Genomic DNA, 22,655 nt, shown 5'->3' on the forward strand with positions numbered 1-22,655 from the left:
CAAGACAAGTAACTTTGAATCAACCAGTCCACTTTTTGTTGTCTCTTTCTGCTCTCTTCAGTCCTGTTATGTCTATAAAACCAAACTTCTCTGCATAGCTCATCAAAACACTCATTCTATCTTATAGAATGCAGTGTTGCCCAATTTTAGAATTGCAAATAAAAGCCAATTAAGATCTTCAACTAAATTTATTGTAATTTTGTCTTTTGACAGTGATGAAACAGAATGGATCAGTTAAAAGGGTTGAAGCAATTTTCTGACCACGTGGCATGGTTACAATATACAGCCAAACGCAGAAGTCCAACTCTGTCCCTGCTTTAAAAAATAAATCAGAGGGGAAATTTCAAAACCGAAAGAATCAATTCTGATCCACACTCCTAGAGGCATTATATAGAGCTATCTCCGTGGTTCCTTTAAGACGCTCCAGACTAGAGAAGAACCCAGCGGTTCCTTAACATAATGAAGCCAGAGCTCTGCCCTCTCAAAAGCTGGGGTCACCTATTGTCTTCCGCCGGGACACAAACCACTCCCTCTGCCCTAGGGCATAAAAAACATCAGGACAGAATTCTGATATTCCCTCTCAAAACTATGTTGTGAAACAATGAACCCTGCTTCAGTTATACCTCTGTATCTGTAAGATAAGGATTTGTAATATCAAGCATGGTCTTCCTTCCCCTGTTTTTCTACTACAGAAAAAGGCCTGAAGCAAAAGAAAATTGCCTTCCCTTATTACTCTGAACGGCATCACTTTCTCTCCCTTGACTGGCAGAAATCAGAGGAACAGCTGGCTATCGTTAGTTACAAGGAGCCCAGCCCCAGGCTGAGAACTTCACCTGATTGTCACAAAATCTTATGAGGTCATAGTGTTGCAGGAAAGGGGTCCAGATCCAGACCCCAAGAGAGGGTTCTTGGATCTCATGCAAGAAAGAATTCAGGGTGAGTCCATAGAGTAAAGCAAAAACAAGTTTATTAACAAAGTAAAGGAATAAAAGAATGGCTACTTCATAGACAGTCCGGGCTTGCTGGTTGCCCATTTTTATGTTTATTTCTTGATGATATGCTAAACAAGGGGTGGATTATTCATGCCTCCCCTTTTTAGACCATATAGGGTAACTTCCTGACATTGCCATGGCATTTGCAAACTGTCATGGCGCTGGTGGGAGTGTAGCAGTGAGGATCACCAGAGGTCACTCTCGTCACCATCTTGGTTTTGGTGGGTTTTAGCTGGTTTCTTTACTGCAACCTGTTTTATCAGCAAGGACTTTTGACATGTATCTTGTGCCAACCTCCTGTCTCATCCTGTGACTTAGAATGACTTACCCATCTGGGAATGCAGCCCAGTAGGTATCAGCCTCATTTTACCCAGCTCCTATTCAAGATGGAGTTGTTCTGGTTCACATGCTTTTAACAGTAGCTATTATCCCCATTTTATAGATGTGCAATGGAAGCCACAAGTCAGTAAGTAGTATTGCCAAAATTCAGCCTTAGATCTATCAAGCCACAAAACCCATGCCCTCAACCATTCTGCTCTGACTGCCATATAGGCAGTATCCTTCTAACACACAGGACTGCCTATAAGTAAATGATGCTTACTAGCTTTGGGGGTATTGACGAAGAGTCAAACTCTGTAAAATATTTGAAGAGATTTATTCTGACCCTAATATGAGTGACCATGGCCTGTGACACAGCCCTCAGGAGGTCCTGAGAACATGTGCCCTAGGTTGTCGGGGTACAGTTTAGTTTTACATATTTTAGGAAGGCATGAGACATCAATCAAATACATTTACGAAATACATTGGTTTGGTTCAGAAAGGCAGGACAACTCAAAGTGGTGGTTTCCAGGTTATAGGTAAATTTAAACATTTTCTGGTTGACAGTTGGTTGAATTTATCTGAAGACCCAGGATCAATAGAAAGGAAATGTTCCGGTTAAGATAAAGGATTGTGGAGACCAAGTTTTATTGTGCAGAGGAAGCTCTCAGATAAGACTTCAGAGAGAGCAGGTTGTAAAATGTTTCTTATTGGACTTAAAATGGTACCTGGCTCTTAGTTGATTATCTCCTGGATCTGGAAAGGAAGAAGGAAAACAAAGGGGGAAGGGGATTCTCTATAGAATGTGGATTTTTCCCACAAGAAACTTTGCAGGACAATTTCAAGGTATGGCAAGGAAATATATTTTGGGGTAAAACATTTTTATTTTCTTCCTTGTCATGCCAGATTGGAAAGCAAGTCACGATATACAGGGTTAAATAAAACCCATCTGATGAGAGTTTATGGTTTGTAGGGCATGACTCCCCAGACCCCTTAGATAGGAATTTGGGCAAGATAAAAAATCAGACCTTAGTCCTCAGGAGGAGGAAAAGAAAGTTATTCACATCTAAAAACAGACATTTAAAAAAATCAAAAAGTGTCAGTGAATACATAATGAAATACTACATTTTTATGGGCATGAATAAGCTATACCTTTCAGAAAATACATGCTATAAGTGGGTAAAAAAGACAATATGAGATTAAATATTAAATATTGCAGTGAAATTTCAGAGTGGGGCAATTAACACCAGACCTCCAGTCTAAGCCTCCCAGATACCAGGAATCACTTCAGACACATGAATTTGGTAGTGGTGTACAGGGTGAATTAAGGCCCACTTAGAAGACTCTTGCAAATAATCCAAGAAGGAGCTCATTATGTAACCCAGGATCCCCAGGTTTTTGGGGGTATGTGCTATGAAAAAGTATCCACCTGTAACTGTTGCACCTTGAGTTCTTGTGGTTTCAAAAAGTTCCAGGAAGATGGGAGGCCAAGGTGGGTGGATCACTTGAGGTCAGGAGTTTGAGACCTGCCTAGCCAGCATGGTGAAACCCCCCTCTCTACTAAAAGTACAAAATTAGCCGGGCGTGGTGGTGCACGCCTGTAATCCCAGCTACTAGGGAGACTGAGGTAGAAGAATCACTTGAACCCGGGAGGCAGAGGTTGCAGTGATCCAAGATCGTGCCACTGTACTCCAGCCTGGGTGACAGAGCGAGACTCCGTCTCCAAAAAAAAAAAAATTTATTAGCCGGGTGTGGTGGCAGGTGCCTGTAATCCCAGCTACTTGGGAGGCTGAGGCAGGAGAATTGCTTGAACCCAAGAGGCGGAGGTTGCAGTGAGCTGGGACTGCACCATTGCACTCTAGCCTGGGCAATAAGAGCAAAACTGTCTCAAAAAATAAAACTAAAAAATAAAATTTTTAACAACCAATTATTTTATCTTAGGATAAAAATTTACCATATAATTTTTTTAATACATCAATTGTATTTTCCTAAATTTATATTTTGATTAATAGATCTAAATACTTTTAGTCCTTTTATAAAACCTAAGAAGCCAAGAACAAATGTCTATGTATTTAGCAATTTATTTTTAATTTAGATATGATCCAGACATTTAATGAGTATCATTTAACATAATTTTAAGATTTTAAAATTACATGAAAAGCTCATTTATAAATGTTTATTTCATTTATAAGATTTATTTCTCAATTATTCCTAGATTTATGAAAATTGAGATAGAACTAGTCATTGTTTTTATTAACCAGTTTTATAGACTGTTACCATCAAGTGTTTACCTTGATATTAAGGTTTAAGTAAGAACCTTAAAGTTAAAAACAGCCACCCTGTTGATAACTCAGAAAAGTTACAGCTATTTTTATTAAGACAACAATATAATCATATTTATTTAAAAACCATATAAACAAAGATCATTTTGTTTTAGGCTTTATGACTTTAAAACATCTAGCAGAGGCAAATATAAAACTGTCTGACCAGTAAACCCAGATAAAAATGTATGCTGACAATTTTGAAGACATTTCTAATTTTATTTTATCCACAATTTTAAAACCAATTAATTTATCAAAGATTTACTTAAGTCACATCAACTAAAAAAAAATTGGGGGTTAATTACTATACATTTTATATGAGTGCTCATTTATTTAAACCAATCAAAATAAAATTTGTTAAGGGATTTCTGGCTGACTACACCAGCTTTTATGTAGATACAACATACAACATAATATATGTACATACACATAAACATATTTAAACACATATACATAAAGATATTAGAACTTTTATTTTAGAATTTTAGTCATGATATGGTAAAACACGTAAATTCACCAGTTTATAAAAAAGATTAGATGCAAATTATTTTTCTGACAAAATGGGCTAAGGATAAGCTTTAAGCTTTTTTAATAGGCAATCTTATAAAGTCTGTAAATCAAATTTGGGATAAAGCAGTTTGAGTCACTCACCAGTGCACTAAATTGAACAAAAAATAGTTAACTGTGAAAGTGTGCTGAATTATGTGAGTAGGACCAAAAGACAAGAGTGATTTTTAACAAGGTTTATACAGTATTTTCTTGGACTCAATTCTTTGTCATTGAAGATAAAAATGCTGCTATTCTTTCTTGTATAGGGAGGAAGGTTTTACATGGGAATTTAATCTTTGCTTTAAAAAAAAAACAGTAGGAAGGTCAAAATGACTTTGTTTTATATCTGCTGGTTTTCAAGTGTTTTTATTTAAGTAGTATGTTAGAATAGCTGTTTAGAGAAGGATAAAGAGGGGATACTGTAAGAAGGGGAGGGGAAAGGTCTAAAAAAGAAAAAGTTTCAGCCACCTTTGAGACAGCATTTTTTAACAAGGAAATATTTGTATCCTGAATGTATTTTGTTTTTGTTTTTATTTTTTTCGCCTCAAGATATCAATGAAATATGCATATCTTATTTGGAGTGTATGATTTTATAGCCTCCATCTTTTAGTTCAGTTTTAAGAAAAACAGACTAAATGATCCCTGTAATGTTTGAATATGTTACTAGCTGGAGTTCCAGAAAATATTCTGGCATGCCTTTGAACTTTGAGAGTTCATTTCGTGGGTGCTCTGATTTAATGTCAACTACGCAAAAGCCAAGTAAATGCAAGCACTGAATACACAAAGGCCAAATAAATACAAGCCAAGACAGAAAATAAAATACATGTTTACCAGTAGGAATGATAAGCCTTCTCCAAAGAAAGGGAAAAATTCCCCCATCCAAGCCTCAAGGTCCAAACCTCGCAGCTGAGGTCAACAGGGGGAAAATAATTCTACCCAACAGATCTACCAAACAAGAGGGGGAAAGACCTCTCCCTAATCATATCCCAAATAAAACAGAACTCAAACCATATCTGAGAGTTCTGTCCAAGAGATATTCACTGGAGGGAGAAAGGATAACCTGTGAAAGTGGTGGGGGTGTGGGGGGGTTCAAAGGGCCCCAACATGGGTACCTCATGCCATAACTCCAAAGGCCAATGATTCTCCATGAGGTGAGTCAGCTTTGTATCCCACTTCTGACACCATGTATGTCAAAGTCAAAATGAAAATGTAGACACAAAACTAAATTTAATGTTTTATTTAAGAAGAAAGAATTTCAGTTCTAGGTGATCTTTAGTATGTCCAACAAAAAAAGAGAAGGTTGAGGGTTTTTAAAACTAAGAATGTTACTCGTGCTTTCTTTTTTTTTTTTTTTTTTTTTTGAGACGGAGTCTCGCTCTGTCGCCCAGGCTGGAGTGCAGTAGTGCGATCTTGGCTCACTGCAAGCTCCACCTCCTGGGTTCACGCCATTCTCCTGCCTCAGCCTCCCGAGTAGGTGGGACTACAGGCGCCCACCACCATGCCCAGCTAATTTCTGTATTTTTAGTACAGACAGGGTTTTACCATGTTAGCCAGGATGGTCTCAATCTCCCGACCTTGTGATCCACCCGCCTCGGCCTCCCAAAGTGCTGGGGATTACAGGTGTGAGCCACCACGCCTGGCCAACTTGTGGTCTTAAGAGAAAGTTCATTGGTATTTGTCAAGCTCTGGGGAGCTGGCAAGCTCCAACTAGTGGGCAATGGCCTTAGGCAAAATTAGTCCTAGAGTTACAGCAAGTTATCTCAGCAGCTATAGACAAAACTGGTCTCAGGTTACAGCAAGCAGTTTCAGTAGCCAGGCTCACAGAGAATTGCATTCTTGGAGCAATATTATGTGTCCCAAGTACTTTTTCCCCCTAGCTTCTTGACTGTTTTAGTTGGGTGTGACAAAAATGACTCAATTAATATTATCAACTTGCACAATTAGAATCACCATTTTATGTAAGCACTTAGGCTAAAAAAGTAGTTGTAAAAACATCCTATGTGGCCAGCAGCCTTGAAACAACAGAATTTAGACAAATAATGATTACCCGCGTAAGATATGCTTTCCATCTAAGTAGTTTCCCCAGTGATTTTTGCCAGTATTCTAATTCTACATGGAGTAAACACAAACTGTAAATGTTAAGAAATTGCCCATGGCATAATAATCACCTTTCAAACTTCTCATATGTTAAGGCTACTTCTTAATAATTATTATTCTCTAATAATTTGGAGTTACAGAGAAAGTAAGATTCCTTCAAAGTTTGGTGAGTTTGCTGGGCGCAGTGGCTCACGCCTGTAATCCCAGAACTTTGGGAGGCCAAGGCAGGTGGATCACGAGGTCAGGAGATGGAGACCATCCTGGCTAACATGGTGAAACCCCATCTCTACTAAAAAAATACAAAAAGATTAGCCAGGCGTGGTGGTGGGCACCTGTAGTCCCAGCTACTCCAGAGGCTGAGGCAGGAGAATGGCGTGAACTCAGGAGGTGGACGTTGCAGTGAGCCGAGATCACGCCACTGCACTCCAGCCTGGGCGACAGAGCGAGACTCCGTCTCAAAAAAAAAAAGTTTGGTGAGTTTTTTTCAAAGTTTTATTCCTTAGATATTATCTGTGTAATCAAATAGACTGGGCTAAGCCACAGCCTCATTCCTTGTCAACTGGATAACTTCAGAAAAGTGTTGTAACTTCTCCAAATCCTAGTTTTTTCTGCTATAACATGAGGATAGTCAACACTGACAAAGAAGGATGAGCATAAGGATTCATGAGATAGGGTGTGTAAAGCTAGCCCCATTCATGGCAATGGTCACTGCTCAGCAAGAGAAAGCAGCCCTTATGACTATATTGCTGAGATTTTATTAACTAACCTTTTGCCCTATTAATTTAATGACCCCTTTTTTAAACAGGTAAGTGTCAGAAGAAGATCCTATAATGTCAATGTGTGTCCTATAAAGGTTAATCAGGACTTCAAGGTATCTCGAACTTAATTGTTCACATGCCCTTTTGATCATTCTTTTCTCTCTCTTTTCCTTGCCTTCCAAAATAAATGTCTCTTTTCTAAGCGTTAAGTAAAGAGCATGTGACCACTCCTCAATGAGCTCTTTTACATGTTTTGCATTGTTTGGCTGAGAACCAACTTGAATGCTTTTTAGACAAATTGTGGTGATTTCACCATCCACTTTCTCCTGACTCAGAATGTGGAATTTTTTCAGTGTGCTTTCATAAGATCCACACTTGTGTTTCAGGTAAAGAAAAACATCTGTGTCAAGCACAAGCATTTCTCCACTTCTAGCAGTCTCAGGTACTAAGGTCCTGACTGACGCCAAAGAGTTATTACTTCTCTGTAGATTCCTTTGGGGATTTTGTCTATTCCACTTTCTCCCCTCACTGGTAGAATTTCTGTCCTTTTCTAAGAGAGAACATGCTCTTACTAGCAAAGATTCTCTGAGCCTCTTGACAGCCAGAAATGATCCTTCCACGGAGATTCTTCCATTGGGTTTCAAAGGACTGAAGCTTAAACTCGGGATTTTTTTTTTCAGGTCTTTTACCAGAGTTTCTAGAGTAACTTCTTTCCCAAAAACAGAAAGATCAAGGATGGCATTTACAGAGCTGAAGATCTGAAATTAAAAAGAGAGAAATGAAAACAGTACTGCCTAGTGGGAGAGACTACATAAACACGTTCTTTTCTGCCACTTTCTTGTCTCTGCAGAAATTGCACTAAACCAGGCCCCAGTTGCCTGCCCCAGACTTCCTGACTTCTTGCACCAGGGCAGCCCATCAAAGTTATCCCATTTTGTTCAATTTGGGATTCACACTCCCTCACCACATACCCCAAAACAGAGGTGCTCAAATAATTTTTAGAGGCAGAATTCTTTTTTGAAACAGTTTTATGCAGATCCAGTACATATAAACTGTTCTGGTTCTGCCTGGATAGGGTTCCCCCAAGAGTCATTCCTGCCCCCAGTCTGAAGTTCATCAGATGGCTGCATACAACTCTTGAGTGTCTTACAGAATCAAGTTAGTAAACCATTGCTTTGGATTTTAACTTTTTCTTCTTTATCTTACTTTCTGTCTCTTCAAGGCCTCTTTTTAATGTTCATTCTAATTGTTTTTTCCCAAAATAAGCCTTTAGGTTGGTACCTGGCATCATCCATGACAGTATAAGCGTTTACCATCACTTTAAAAGCATTAAGTGAGGCTGGGCATGGTGGCTTACCCCTGTAATCCCAGCACTTTGGGGGGCTCAGGTGGGAGGACTGCTTGAGTCCAGGAGTTTGAGACCAGCCTGGGCAACATAGGGACACCCTGTCTCTACAAAAACTACAAAAATTAGCCAGGCCTGGTGGTACACACCTATAGTCCCAGCTACTCGGGAGGTTGAGGCAGGAGAATCACCTGAGCCCAAGAGGCAGAGGTTAGAGTGAGCCAAGATTATGCCACTGCCTAGGTGACAGAGCAAGACCTTTTCTCAAAAAATATACATTTTGTAAAATAAAACATTAAGTGACACACATAGAAAGATAAAAACAGATGAGGCAATAACCAAAATTTCAAGGGCCAGGGTTGGCCTTTAACACTGACTCAGGGAGTTTGCCTTTTCTTTCCTAGAAGTCATGGAGTGAGAGGACTTTGTGTCTCCTGCCATAAGAAAAACTTCAAAGAAGAAATGGGATACAGGACTATCAGTACACCTTCAGCATCACACCTTACCTTGTCACTAAAATGAGAGACTGTGAGTTCAGCATGTCTAGCCTTCCTTGCTAGCCAGTGTTTCTTTTGTCTGATGACATTCTCTGCAACTAAGTGGAAACACTGTCATCAGAAGTGTTTATGGCACGATACACTAATAATTTTTTAAGAAAAATAGGCATATTCAATGATATTATACAAGAATGTCTAAGATTTTTTTCTACATTTTCCTCTAAATTCAACATTCAAATCACTTTTTTGTTGCACTTTAACTCATTAAAGTTTATTTTATATGTAAATATGATCCAAATCACATTATAAAACACACAAGGCATTATATGCATGAATAAAAAACAAAAATGTAAAGGTATATCCCCATCTCTGTTAATTCTAGTCACAAGAAGACTTTACATTCTTGATCCAAGATATCATACTGTTCTGGTTTTCCTCCCAATTCACTGGCTGACCTGCTGAGTCTCCTTCCTAATCCTCCTCTCTTCCCATTCTCAAGATGTTGGCGAGACCTGGACCTCAGTCCTCATGCTTCTTTGCTAACCTGTACCCCATCCCCTGATCAACCATCTCCATGGCTTTAGACACCATCTCTATGTGAATCGCTTTCAAAATTCTATCTTCAGCCTCGATCTTTCTCCCTTCTGCCTGTAGAACTCTCTACCTCATTATCCTAATAGGCATCTCATTGACCCAAACTGAACTCTTGATAACTATCTCCCTCTCAAATGTATTCTATCCCCAGTGTTCTCCACCACAGAAAATGATATTTAATCCATCAATATGTCCCGAATACCCACCAGTTCTTATCACCTGCCCTGGTACTGCCCTATCAAAGCCAACGATGAGTAGTAATTCCTGTTCTTCAAACGGCTGCTAGGTTGCTCATTTAAGAAAAGGCAGTCCAATCTTGTCAATCCCCTGCTTGAAACCTTCCGTCTCACCCAGAATAAAATCCCAGACACCTTGCCATGATCCAACAGTTACTGAGCATAAACTGGCCCCGGCTCCCCATCTAACCACATCTCCTATCACTCTCCCCCAGCTCATTCCACTCCAGCCACACACGCCTCCTTGCTGTTCTTCCACACACCCAGCATGCTCCCCACTCACAAAATTACCAGTCCCTCCCTTGGCCTAGAATGTTCTCCCCACTTATCTGCATGAATCATTCCCTTACTTGGCCTCTGCTCAAATGTCATCTAAACAGAGCATTTCCCTTCCTATTCATCTAAAACAGCACTTTCCGTCATATTCTATCCCTTTATTCTCCTTTATGTCTTGTCGTAGCACTTATTATTTATGAATATATAATCATAAATATAAATATTTAAATAAACAAATATCTAAGTTTTATATAAATAAATAAAGCACCCAACATATTATAGATTCATTTGTTTAAAATCTGTCCAGATGTACATCTCAAGAAAAAAAAAGGCTTTGCCTATTTCACTCATTGCTGTATCCTCAAGACCCAGCATGCTGCCTGGTAAATAATAGGTACTCAGAAAATATTTATGAATGAATGACCGAGGCCAATCTCTCTCTCTCTTTCTCTCTCTCCCTCTCTCTGTCTCTCTGAGTTGCCAATTCAACATATAAATTAACTTTCAAAAACATTACCATCTCCTTAGAGAAAAAATGAGCCCCTGAGCCCCTCCTGCCATCCCTTATCTGAACAACTCCATTGAGAAGGAATGACTTAATTAATGGTGACAGCTAAAGGTACTGAAAATCCATAGTGCCTTGGATCTTTCTCTGGACTCTGTCGTCCCTCAAGCAAAGCAAGGTCTCTTGCTCTGCTCCAACCCCCATGTGGTATGTTCACCACCACCTGGCATGGAGACTTGTTTTTCTCTGGCAATGTATTTTCTGCCAGCCACTAAGCTGTAAAGAAGGTTTCCCGTTCCATGAGGCTGAAGGGGTGTGTGTGCTCTGCCAACCCAACTTCCTCACCATCTAAGTCAGGGATTGGGTGCAGGGAGCAGAATGGCTCAGTCTGATCTCAAATCCAAGCCACACTTCTCAATTCAACTTTGCCAGTAATAAGGCAGATACTATATTAGAATATCCATTTATTCTGAAATATATAGTTGAGGCCACCTGAAAATTCCCAAAGTAGTCATCTTGTTTATGAGATTACATATCATCTTTGTGGGGTTTTTCTCCATTTTGTTGGTATTTTACAGGTTTTCTACAATAAAATGTAAAACTTTCACCCCAAGATATAGACAAATTCAAAATACAGAAGAAAGTTTTCAAGAATTTGCCAGTCACTAGCAACTTTATCACGAGCCATTTTCATATCTTTTCTTCCTAAAGCAATATCGTGCCATTTGTATATTTGCAATAAAAAAAAATTTTTTTTAAGTTACTTTAGCCAGGCTAAAGTACTGGGATTACAGGTGGTGGCTCACACCTGTAATCCCAGTACTTTGGGAGGCTGAGGCAGGCAGATCACTTGAGGTCAGGAGTTCGAGACCAACCTGGCCAACATGGTGAAACTCTGTCTCTACTAAAAATACAAAAATTAGCTGGGCGTGATGGCAGGTGCCTCCTGTAATCCCAGCTATTCAGGAGGCTGAGGCAGGAGAATCACTTGAACCTGGGAGGCAGAGGCTGCAGTAAGCTGAGATCATGCCACTGCACTCTAACCTGGGCGACAGAGTGAAACTGTGTCTCAAAAAAAAAAAAAACTACTTTAAAATTTACCAATTCCATGGATCATTTTAATAAAATGTAATTTTTAAATTTCATTGAAGAAATATTTCTAAAATTACAAAAATTTGACTTGGAAATACCTTTTTTTTCTTTGAATATTACATATGCAACTCCCTTGGTTCTTGTCGGATATATCACATCTTCAACATCTCCACCCTCATTCTTAACGTCTTGGAAGTGTCTCTTCACTAATACGACCAATAATTGATCACTAAAAAGGTCAACTGGAAGACCAGCAACTACAACCGTTCTTTCAGGAGCTTTGGATTCCTCGACATTCAAAACTGATGCCTGTAAGAGAAACAGTAAGTTATTCTTTAAAAATACAAGACTCTACATAATAAAGATGACATCACACTTCAGTGGAAAGAATATCTTATTCTATAAAAGTGCTGGTGCAGCTGGTTAGATACTTTTTAAAAGGGGTGTAGGGGAGTAAATCTTTGCCTCACACCATATACCAACATAAACTCTATATGAATTTAAGAGTTAAATGTAAAAAGTAAACCCTTCTTTTTTTCTTTTTTGAGATGGAGTCTCACTCTGTCACCCAGGCTGGAGTGCAGTGGCATGATCTCAGCTCACTACAATCTCTGCCTCCCAAGTTCAAGTGATTCTCCTGCCTCAGCCTCTCAAGTAGCTGGGATTACAGGTGCCCGCCACCACACCCAGCTAATTTTTGTATTTTTAGTAGACACAAGGTTTCACCATGTTGGCCAGGCTGGACTCGAACTCCTGACCTCAAGTGATCTGCTGCCTCAGCCACTCTAAGTGCTGGGATTACAGGCATGAGCCACCACGCCCAGCCACCCTTTTTTTCGTAAGTGGAAAATATTGGTTAATATTTGTCTGATTTAGGAAGGCCTAAAAATAATGGAAGAAGTTACAAAGGAAAAGATCAAAAATATAAATTTAAAAATTTATTAATTAAAAATAAGTCAAACTAACCACAAAATATGGTATCTAGAGGCGGCTATATGTTTTCTTTACATTGTAGAGTCTAAAGTATGTAAGACAGTAAGAAACACATCCGCTACTTTTATTGTCAGAATCAGGAAAGTTACCATAAAAAAATAAAACACTGGGCCATGGATAGTGGCTCACATCTGTAATCCCAGCACTTTGGGAGGCCGAAGCAGGCAGATCACCTGACATCAGGAGTTTGAGACCAGCCTGGCCAACATGGTGAAACCCCGTCTCTACTAAAAATACAAAAAGCAGCTGGGCGTGGTGGCGGGCGCCTGTAATCCCAGCTACTTGTGAAGCTGAGACAGGAGAATCACTTGAACCCAGGAGGCGGAGGTTGCAGTGAGCCCAGATCACACCACTGCACTCCAGCCTGGGCAACAAGAGACTCTGTTTCTAAATAAATAAATAAACAAACAAAAAAACCCCTGGCAACAACATGGGAACTGCAGTGGAGTAAAGCCTGACTTCCAGCACATATCGGACATGAAAGTCAGCCACAGCAAGTACACACTATTGCAGACCCTGCCACCATGCTGGGCACAGAGTATCAACTGCAAGTAGATCCTTTGCTGGGCTCAATCTCTTTGAACTTATATTATCCAGTTAAGGCTTCTATTTAAATGCTTTAATTTGTCCCTCAGCCTCATTTAGGGAAGTGGATTTATAAGCTTCTCCTAATTTTTAAACAGTTAGTCCACCCGAGCTCAAACATAAGCTGTCCTAAGCTACCCGGGGTTGGACAGGACAGCTCATGGGCTACAGCGATGGTTAGCAGCCCTGAAAGGAATTTGGGGCCCTCAGTCCAGAGGCCTCTCTATTCAATAGGACTCCACTGAAACTATTTCTGACCTACCAGATCAGGAAGACAGTGTAAGAGCGCACACGTGCTCTTACACACACACACACACACACACACACACACAGTGTCCTGTCCATCCCAACAGCCCCGTAAAATGAAAGTAAAACAATTTTAAAAAGAAGGCCAGGCACGGTGGCTCACACCTGTAATCCTAGCACTTTGGGAGGCCGAGGCGGGCAGATCATCTGAGGTTGGGAGTTCGAGACCAGCCTGACCAACATGGAGAAACCCCGTCTGTACTAAAAATACAAAAAATTAGCCTGGCATGGTGGTGCATGCCTGTAATCCCAGCTACTCGGGAGGCTGAGGCAGGAGAATTGCTTGAATTCAGGAGGTGGAGGTTGGGGTGAGCCGAGATCAACCCATTTCACTCCATCCTGGGCAACAAGAGCGAAACTCCTTCACAAAAAAAAAAAAAAAAAAAGACAATTTTAAAAAGAATAAACCCAGTTAAAGGGAGCAATCAGCACAGGAGAGTTCAACAAATGAAGATTGAAAACACATGGAAGTGGCTGGGCGCAGTGGCTCATGCCTGTAATCCCAGCACTTTGGGAGGCCAAAGTGAGTGGATCATGAGGTCAGGAGTTCTAGACCAGCCTGGTCAACATGGTGAAATGCCATCTCTACTAAAAATACAAAAATTAGCTGGGTGTGGTGGCAGGCGCCTGTAATCCAGCTACTCAGGAGGCTGAGGTAAGAGAATAGCTTAAACCGGGGAGGCGAATGTTGCAGTGAGCCCAAATCGTGCCATTGCACTCCAGCCCTGGACAACAAAAGCAAAACTCCGTCTAAAAAAAAAAAAAGAGAAAAAGAAAAGAAAATACATGGAAGTATATGGAACGATAAGACAGAGGGAAGGAGCTAACTCAGAATATGCAAAAGGGGGTTATAGTGAACAGGTGACAATTTTCAGAGCAGAACCTCAGAAATAAAGGGACCAAACCAAGGGTTTGTTGACAGAGTATTGGTAGAACAACTGCTCCAGCTATCTCCTCACATTCCCTACCCCCAGTGCACACAAGCTTGGACATGCACATAACACGCTGCAATGAAGGCAGCTGGGCCAAACCGCAAGGGAAAAAACTTGAGGATTATTTTACTTTAAAAAAAAAAAAAAAAAAAAGGCCTGAAAAGCCTGACTAGGCACGGTGGCTCACACCTGTAATCCCAGCACTTTGGGAGGCCAAGGTGGGCGGATCACTTGAGGCCAGGAGTTCCAGAACAGCCTGGCCAACATGGTGAAACCTGGTCTCTACCAAAAACAGAAAAAATTAGCCAGGTGTGGTGGTGCACACCTGTAGTCCCAGCTAGCTACTGCAGAGGCGGAGATAGGAGGATCGCTTGAGCCCAGGAGATCGAGGCTGCAGTGAGCCAAGATGGCACCACTGCACTCCAGCCTGGGCGACAGAGCAAGGCTCTGTCTCAAAAACAAAAAATGCCTGAATGAACACTTCAGAGAGAACCTGCTAGCATGTATATCCCAGAGCAAGTTCTCTCCCATTTCTGGGATTTGAAGGGGCCCCAGCCTAAAAATCATAAGAAAACTAAAGTACTTGCATGATTTTAAGTAAATTATGAAATGCAGGCCGGGCACGGTGGCTCACATCTGTAATCCCTGCACTTTGGGAGGCTGAGGCGGGCAGATCACCTAAGGTCAGGAGTTCAAGACCAGCCTGGCCAACATGGTGAAACCCCATCTCTACTAAAACTACAAAAATTAGCTGGGCATGGTGGCACATGCCTGTAGTCCCAGCTACTTGGGAGGCTGAGGCAGGAGAATGGCTTGAACCTGGGAGGTGGAGGTTGTAGTGAGCACCACTGCACTCCAGCCTGCCTGGGCAATAGAGGGAGACTTCGTCCCCCCAAAAAAAAAGGAAGAAAGAAAGGAAAGAAAGAAAGAAAATCCATTTGACCCATTTGCTGGGAACATTTTCCTAGAAGTAGAAAAGGAAAAATACACACAACACTGGACCAAAAGGAGAAAAAGTAATCACAGCACGCTATTGGGACCTGCTATAAACAATATTTACTGTTTACATTATTATCGGTTTTTCACTTTTAGACCAAACCTGCTAAGTCTTAAAAAAGGCCAGGTGCAGTAGTTCACGGCTGTAATCCCAGCACTTTGGGAAGATGAGGTGGGCAGATTACTTGAGGTCAGGAGTTTGAGATCAGCCTGGCCAACATGGTGAAACCCCATCTCTACTAAAAATACAAAAATTAGTGGCGGCAGGCGCCTGTAATCCCAGCTACTCCAGAGGCTGAGGAACCAGAATGGCTTAAACACAGGAGGTGGAGGTTGCAGTGGGCCAAGATCGCGCCACTGCACTCCAGCCTAGGTGACAGAGTGAGACTCTGTCTCAAAAAAAATAAAAATAAAAACAAAAACATTGAAAATTTAAATATGGTTACAAAAAAAAATAGAAATGCTCAACCCTGTCAATGTAAGAATAAAGGCAGGGCCATCATATCAGAAAGCAAAAAAGGCATAAAGAAAAACTTTATTTTTCTAAGTGAAGCACTAGGGAGAAATAGAAGATTCACTCACTGCATTTGTTTTTATTTCTTTTGGGAGATCTTTTTTTCTTTTTTGTTTGTTTGTTTGTTTTGAGACAGAGTCTAGCTCTGTCACCTACGCTGGAGTGCAGTGGCGCGATCTTGGCTCACTGCAACCTCCACCTCCCGGGTTCAAGCGATTCTCCTGCCCCAGCCTCCCGAGTAGCTGGGACTACAGGCACCAGCCACCATGCCCGACTAATTTTGTATTTTTAGTAGAGACGGGGTTTCACCATGTTGGCCACGCTGGTCTCGAACTTCTGACCTCGTGATCCGCTCCCCCCCCCCGCCCCGCCCTCTCAAAGTCTTTTTTTTTTAGACGGCACCTTGCTCTGTTGCCCAGGCTGGAGTACAATGGCGTGATCTTGGCTCCCTGCAACCTCCGCCTCCTGGGCTCAAGTGATCCTCCCACCTCAGCCTCCCGAGTAGCTGAGACTACAGGTGGGTGCCATCACGCCCAGCTAATTTTTGTATTTTTAGTAGAGACTCCTGATCTCAAGTGATCCGCCCTCTTTCGCCTCCCAAAGTGCTGGGATTACAGGCGTGAGCCACCGCGCCCGGCAGGGAGATAATTTTCTGCACCCCAACAATATCAAAGAAAAACACGCAATCAATTTAAACTCAGGAATCTTACTTCAGCTCTATGCCCTCATTAGTACTAATATCATATTTCTTTATTCGAATGTCTACATGTAATTTATCTTTAAAATCAAAGAAACTTCTCCCTGAACCAGTATTTTTAGGAGAAAAAAAATGAAGGTGTAAATTTTGTTTGGTAAGAACTAGTTTCTATGAATCATCTAATGAATTAGTACTTCAATGACTTGCCAATATTTATCCTTAACTTCCTTTCATAGGTTGGAGAAAGTATGGCTAACATAGATAATTTTACTGAGGTCAGTTATGAATAATGAGGGTTATTAATCTCTTCTACCCACGATTAAGATAAAGAAATGTCCTAGAGAAAGACTCCTTTCAAGGACTTTGAAACGAGCAGCTTTTAGCCAAGACATACTAAGGTGATGGCGCTTTTCCTTGCATCAGTATTATGTTATAACAGACTTGGCCATCTTATCAGAAAGCAAAAAGTATATAGAAAAACTTTACTTTTGTAAGTAAGGCATTGGGAAGAAACAGAAGATTCATTCACTGCATTTGTTTATATTGATTTTCTCAAAATCAGTTGCTTATTTTCAATGACGACGCCTTTACCGCCACCAGGTCAACAAAAACGCACTTGCTTTTGCATTTCCGGGACTCTAGCATTTCAGAGCAGGAATTAAAGGCCTTGCCAAGGCTTTTAAGCGATTGATGGAAACAAAACAAAACACAGAAGGCTAAATTTTGAATTTGCTAACTCTTCTTCCTCACCAGCACTGATGGTAAAAGCACAACGCCCTTTGTGTCTCTGGAGGAAAAACTAAGACCACAAAAGACAAGAATTCGCACCAAGGCAGACATAAGACATAAGGATGTCTTCCTGACTTGCGTCCTTGGCTCGAATCGTTCTTACTAGCCCTTTTCAAAATGCAGCTGTGGCCTCCATTTCTGGCTAATCAGTCCACTTTTGTTCCCCCCGAGGCGTGGGAGGACAACAGTTAAGCCGTAACAGCCTGCGAAGCAGCTCCTCGACGAAACGGCGGCGTCCCGTCGCCTGGGCAGTGGGTGCGGGAGGCGGCAGCCTAGTCCTAAGCCTCTGGAGCGGGCCTATACTGCACCGCCGTACGTGAATTTCAGGAGCGCGCAGTGCCGCCACCTGGGAAGAGTGCAGCGAGGCTGACCTGAGTTTGCCCGCCGGGGTGGACGGCTCTTCGGGGTCTCCGGGGATCCCCGGGGCCCCTCCGCGCGCCGCCCCTTCCCACGCAGCCCTGCACCCTGGCCCGTCGTGCCTGGTTCCGCGCCATTCTAGGGAACCATGGCGACGGTACAAGGCACGGACCTGCACCGCAAAACACAAAGCAAAAGCAACTTGCCATGGCGGAGGAGAGACGCGCCCACGGCGGCCGCAGGAGGCCCACAACCAGCGGAACGCAGGCGATGGGGAGAGGAGCGAGCAGGCAGGTTTTGGTTTCGTTTTTTTGTTCCCGCTCCCTTGGAGGCTACGAAGAAAAGGGCGGCCCTTCCACCCGATCCGGCTGTTCTGCGACCTCGTGTCCTCTGGGTGGGAGCTTGGACTCAGGAGTGCTGTTGCCAGCGCCTGCCCAGACGCCCTCCGTAGTTTTGCAACTTTTGGAAGCACGCTGGAGAGAGGCCGAGAGGATTCTTCGACATGAAATTTGGGGATTCTCTGGGTGATGCATCAATGATTGCAATTTTGTTTTTACCCGTTTTGCTAAGCAGCAGCAACAACAGCAGAGTTGATTTAAAAAAAGAAAAAACGCAAAAAGGGAAAACACACAGGAGGTGCTGGCCGCTTCCTGTGTTGATACTGGGGGGCTACGCTTTTCATAACATCAATCATCTCGTAGTTGCGGAGAGCCCTAGATGTCATGATAGTTTTGAATCGCATGCATTATCATGTAAGGGAGTTAAATATTTGGCATGCATGCTCTCTTCTGTGTTTATATATTCGATGCCATGAAATTGAAGGGCATGTGGCTAAAACCTTTTTACTACATGAAACTTTACAACATTTTTGAAAACAATTCAATTTGGTTTATGCGCACTGTAACATTTCTCCAGATAATTGTCCAAAATTCCCCATAGAGAAGGCTTTTATCCTCATTAGTTGCTGGCCTCAACCTAACCATCTAGGATATTAAACTGCTGCCAGAATTTTACATCCAGCTACCTTTACTTTTTAGAACGTATTCTCTATAATGTTATTGATATCAATTTCTACTTCACGCAGATGGTTTTTTACAACAGCAAGTCAAGTTTTTCTAACATCAGTTTTAAAAAGTCCTGCACTCAGTGAAATCTGGATGTCTTTCCTACGCCCTTATTATCTGTCCAGCCTTCTTCCCTTTCCCCCACCCCTCACCTGTGCCTTTTCCTCTGCACAACCTACCCCAGTTCCCCAAACCCCACCTCAACCCCCTACGCCGTGTTGGTCACCTTCCCAGCCCAGACCAGGAGCCCTCTTGGACCTCTGCCGGGTGCTAAGGACACAGGATGAAAGCGCCAGGTCCCTGCCAACAGAGAGCTCACCACCTTGTCCATGCCTTAGTATAGGACCCCTGAATGGCGCCTGTGGGGACACAGGGAATCTCTGGACAAACTTCAAAATCAAATCAATGAATGCATGAAGAACAAAGGTAGATGGCTAGCAGATATGAAGAAACCCAATCCCACTCCTAAGAAATGTAAATTGAAATAATAAGATACTATTTTTTCACAACTAGATCTGCAAAACTAAAAAGTGTTAGCCTGAATGTAAGAAAGCATCAGAGTTGCTGCAAGCATAGATAGATGCAAATACTTCCAAAGATTTTTATCAAAATGTAAAGTGCAAAAAAAAGTAAGATGCACATATTCTTAGTCTCAGCAATTCTACTTTTAGAACTGAACTTGAAGTTATAGTGCACAAATGGCACTAAGATACTGTATAGAAATTTTAGTTGTACATTGCTTGAAATACAGATAGTAAAAATTTTTTCATAAACTGGGATCCACCTAGTTTATCATTGGATGGAGCTATTTGTTATGTGGCTGATGATATATCAGTAAGGCACAAGGCTATGAAGATTTTAAAACAGAATGAGGTAGGGGGCAGTGGCTCCCACCTGTATTCCCAGAACTTTGGGAGGCCAAGGTGGGGGGATCAGTTTGAGCTCAGGAATTCAAGACCAGCTTGAGCAACATGGTGAAACCCGTCTGTACTAAAAATACAAAAATTAGCTGGGCATGGTGGCACACACCTGTAATCTCAGCTACTCGGGAAGCTGAGGCTAGAGAATCGCTTGAACCCAGGAGGCAGAGTGAGCCAAGATCACACCACTGCACTCCAGCCTGGGCGACAGAACAAGACTCTGTCTCAAGAAGAAAAAAAAAAAACAAACAGCATGAGGTAGATCTGTATGTAATTCCCCCAATTTATATTTTATCTCCAGATTTATATATCTAAGTGCCCACCTGAATGTCAAACAAGCATCTGAAATTTAACAAGTAGAACTCCAGAGCAAGACTCTGTCTCAAGAAAAAACCAAAAACCAAAAACAAAACAGAATGAAGTACATCTGTATGTAATTCCCCAATTTATATTTTATCTCCAGATTTTATATATCTAAGTGCCGACTTGAATGTCAAACAAGCATCTGAAATTTAACCGGTAGAACTCTTCTTCTCCCCTTCTTAATTCCCCCTCAAGAATTGGCAGCACTGTCTACCCATGAGCTCAAGCTCATGACCCAGTTCTTGATTTCTCTTTTCCTCATCCTTCTTAATATACCCCAACAATGGGCCTTCCAGAGGGACCCAGTATCAGTCCCTCTTTCCAGCTGCATCCCTACCATCCTCATCCAGTCTCCATCCTCTCTAGCTCCTCAGTCCATTCTTGCTACCACACCCAGAAGGATCTTTTTAAAATGTAAATCAGATTCGACTTCTGTTTAAAAACGTCATTGTTTGCATTGCTTTCACCTGAGCCACAATGACCTCGATCCTTTTTTTTCTGGCCAGATCTACCACTGCCCTGACCCTCTGCTGCAATCACAACAAGCTATCGGCCTGGGAGTTTTGCCTGACCTGTGTACTGTGCCCCTGCCTCAATAGCTCCGCCCTGATCTTCACTTGACTGGCTCCTGCTGTCACTTGGGTCTTAGCTACAATAATGTTGGAAGCCGAAAGATTGAGGGTCGTGATCAACTCAGTATACCACTGGAGGCTGTATGAGTAAACAGCAAACTGTTCTCATAAATGCAGAATGTTGGCAAACTGACAAACTGAGTATGCCACCCAGAAGGAATGCTGAGGGCAGTCACCCCCCTCGATCTTTCAGCCTCCAACACAATAACCTCTCTTCAGAAAGACTAGCTCTCTTCACCCAGTCTATCTTCCTACTTAATCATTCCATCACCCCATTATACCATCTTAATAGCCCTGGCCTCTTTCTGAAAATATCTTTATATGTTTGCTCATATTGAATGTCTTTCTTGCTTTCCCCAACTCATAACTGAAGTCTCCATTCTCTCCAGAAAATGATGAGAGGTCTAGGATTAGAGTTGGGAATTCAGATCAACCTATCTGTGCCATCGAACATGACCTACAGTAACCTTTAATCATATATATGCCAAACTATTCCAACACCCTTGAAGAAAGAGGACTCCAAGTGTGGCAAAATTATTTTAGCAGCATATTACTAACTAAAACTGCATCAAAGAAAATCTTTTAACATCTTATAGCCCCAATTATAAGGCCTCTTGCCTCACTGTACTTTTCTGTCTTGAAGCTTTATAAAATCAAATTGGAGGGCCGGGCGCGGTGGCTCATGCCTGTAATCCCAGCACTTTGGGAGGCCAAGGTGGATGGATCACAAGGTCACGAGATCGAGACCATCCTGGCTAACAAGGTGAAACCCCGTCTCTACTAAGAATACAAAAAATTAGCCGGGCGTGGTGGCATGCCCCTGTAGTCCCAGCTACTCAGGAGGCTGAGGCAGAAGAATTGCTTGAACCCGGGAGGTGGAGGTTGCAGTGAGTTGAGACTGTGCCACTGCACTCCAGCCTGCATGACAGAGCGAGACTCCCATCTCTAAAGAAATAAATAAAATCAACATTTTCCTGAACGTTTTTTATTTGTGACACCAAAAAACTAAAGCAAAACCCATTACAGGATGTTTCACCTGTATCTTGGTAATTACTTATTTTCATAAAACCCTGGGATGTGTTATGAAAATTTCCAAAAATAGAATAAAGAAAACATGTTTAGATAAGTAGTATTCAGTGCTGAAATGGAGCAATCAGATAGTGCTTGGTTACACTGTTAATTAAAGTACAAACCAATGCCTACCTTTCTAGTAAGCAATTCTGGCCTCACTTAACAAGATCCTTAAAAGAGTTTTTCGTCCTTCTGCCTTTCAACCTAGTAATTATCACCTTGAAGTAAGGTCAGAACTGCAGAAAATGACTTATGTACCAAGACATATAAGGACTTACGTACATCAGAATGTAAGTGTGAAGAAATTAGAAACAACCTTATTCCCAACAATAAGGAAGTAACAAATAGCATAGGGTATGTGGGTATATTTACAGCATTAAATGTGATGTGGTTAGGGGGAAAAAAAGAATGGAAAGGAGAACACAAAAATATTTACCATTATCTCTGGATGTGTACTTTTGGTGATTTTTATTATCTCCATTATACTATGTGTATTTTTCAAGATTGAGCATCTTTTCTTTTTTAATACCAAGCAGGTATCATTAATGCTATTTCCCATACAGTTTTGGCTTTCTGCCTTCCAACCATATGGTAAGAATGAACATCCAGGCTCCTTGATGGTTGGGTAGGTCCATATGCTTAGTTCTGAGTTGTGAGTGGAAGTGACAAGTATCATTTCTGGGCCAAAAATTTAATTACCAGTTAAAGACCCTTCAAAGCTCTTTTCTTCCTCTGGCATGACATCTAGCAATAGTAAAGATGGTGGCTGCCATGAGTTTGGGTCCCTAAGTGTTTACCATGAGCAGAGCTCTTTTTGTTGAACCATCAATGGCCATGTAGCTTGAGGAAGGAATAA

At 41.6% G+C, this 22,655-nt stretch overlaps 1 protein-coding gene across 2 annotated transcripts; it reads right to left on the minus strand.

The window, feature by feature from the left end:
• Window positions 1–3,829: 3,829 nt before the first annotated feature.
• RBM43 (RNA binding motif protein 43) lies at window positions 3,830–18,165 on the minus strand. 2 transcript variants are annotated; one of them, XM_054478955.2, is made up of 4 exons: window positions 17,956–18,165; window positions 11,679–11,889; window positions 8,887–8,975; window positions 3,830–7,793 (listed from the first exon to the last, which is right to left on the minus strand). In XM_054478955.2, exons 1-4 carry the CDS (start codon window positions 17,956–17,958, stop codon window positions 7,035–7,037), a joined length of 1,062 nt encoding a protein of 353 aa, XP_054334930.1. In that variant the 5' UTR covers window positions 17,959–18,165; the 3' UTR covers window positions 3,830–7,034. The 2 variants fall into 2 exon arrangements, with proteins under 2 accessions (XP_054334930.1, XP_054334929.1); XM_054478954.1 differs by lacking the exon at window positions 17,956–18,165 and adding an exon at window positions 17,764–17,923.
• Between the last annotated feature and the right edge of the window lie 4,490 nt (window positions 18,166–22,655).

The sequence above is a fragment of the Pongo pygmaeus genome, chromosome 11 (genome assembly GCF_028885625.2).
Source record: "Pongo pygmaeus isolate AG05252 chromosome 11, NHGRI_mPonPyg2-v2.0_pri, whole genome shotgun sequence".
Classification (NCBI taxonomy): Eukaryota; Metazoa; Chordata; class Mammalia; order Primates; family Hominidae; genus Pongo; species Pongo pygmaeus.

What these genes read in the sequence shown, in the direction of transcription:
- RBM43 (XM_054478954.1), bottom strand. Translation starts at nt 17,886, where the DNA reads ATGGCGCGGAACCAGGCACGACGGGCCAGGGTGCAGGGCTGCGTGGGA. An exon ending in AATATTCAAAGAAAAAAAAG is followed by an intron (nt 8,976 to 11,678) that starts GTATTTCCAAGT and finishes GTTTCCACTTAG; the next exon opens with TTGCAGAGAATGTCATCAGA. An exon ending in TCTCTCATTTTAGTGACAAG is followed by an intron (nt 7,794 to 8,886) that starts GTAAGGTGTGAT and finishes TTTTAATTTCAG; the next exon opens with ATCTTCAGCTCTGTAAATGC.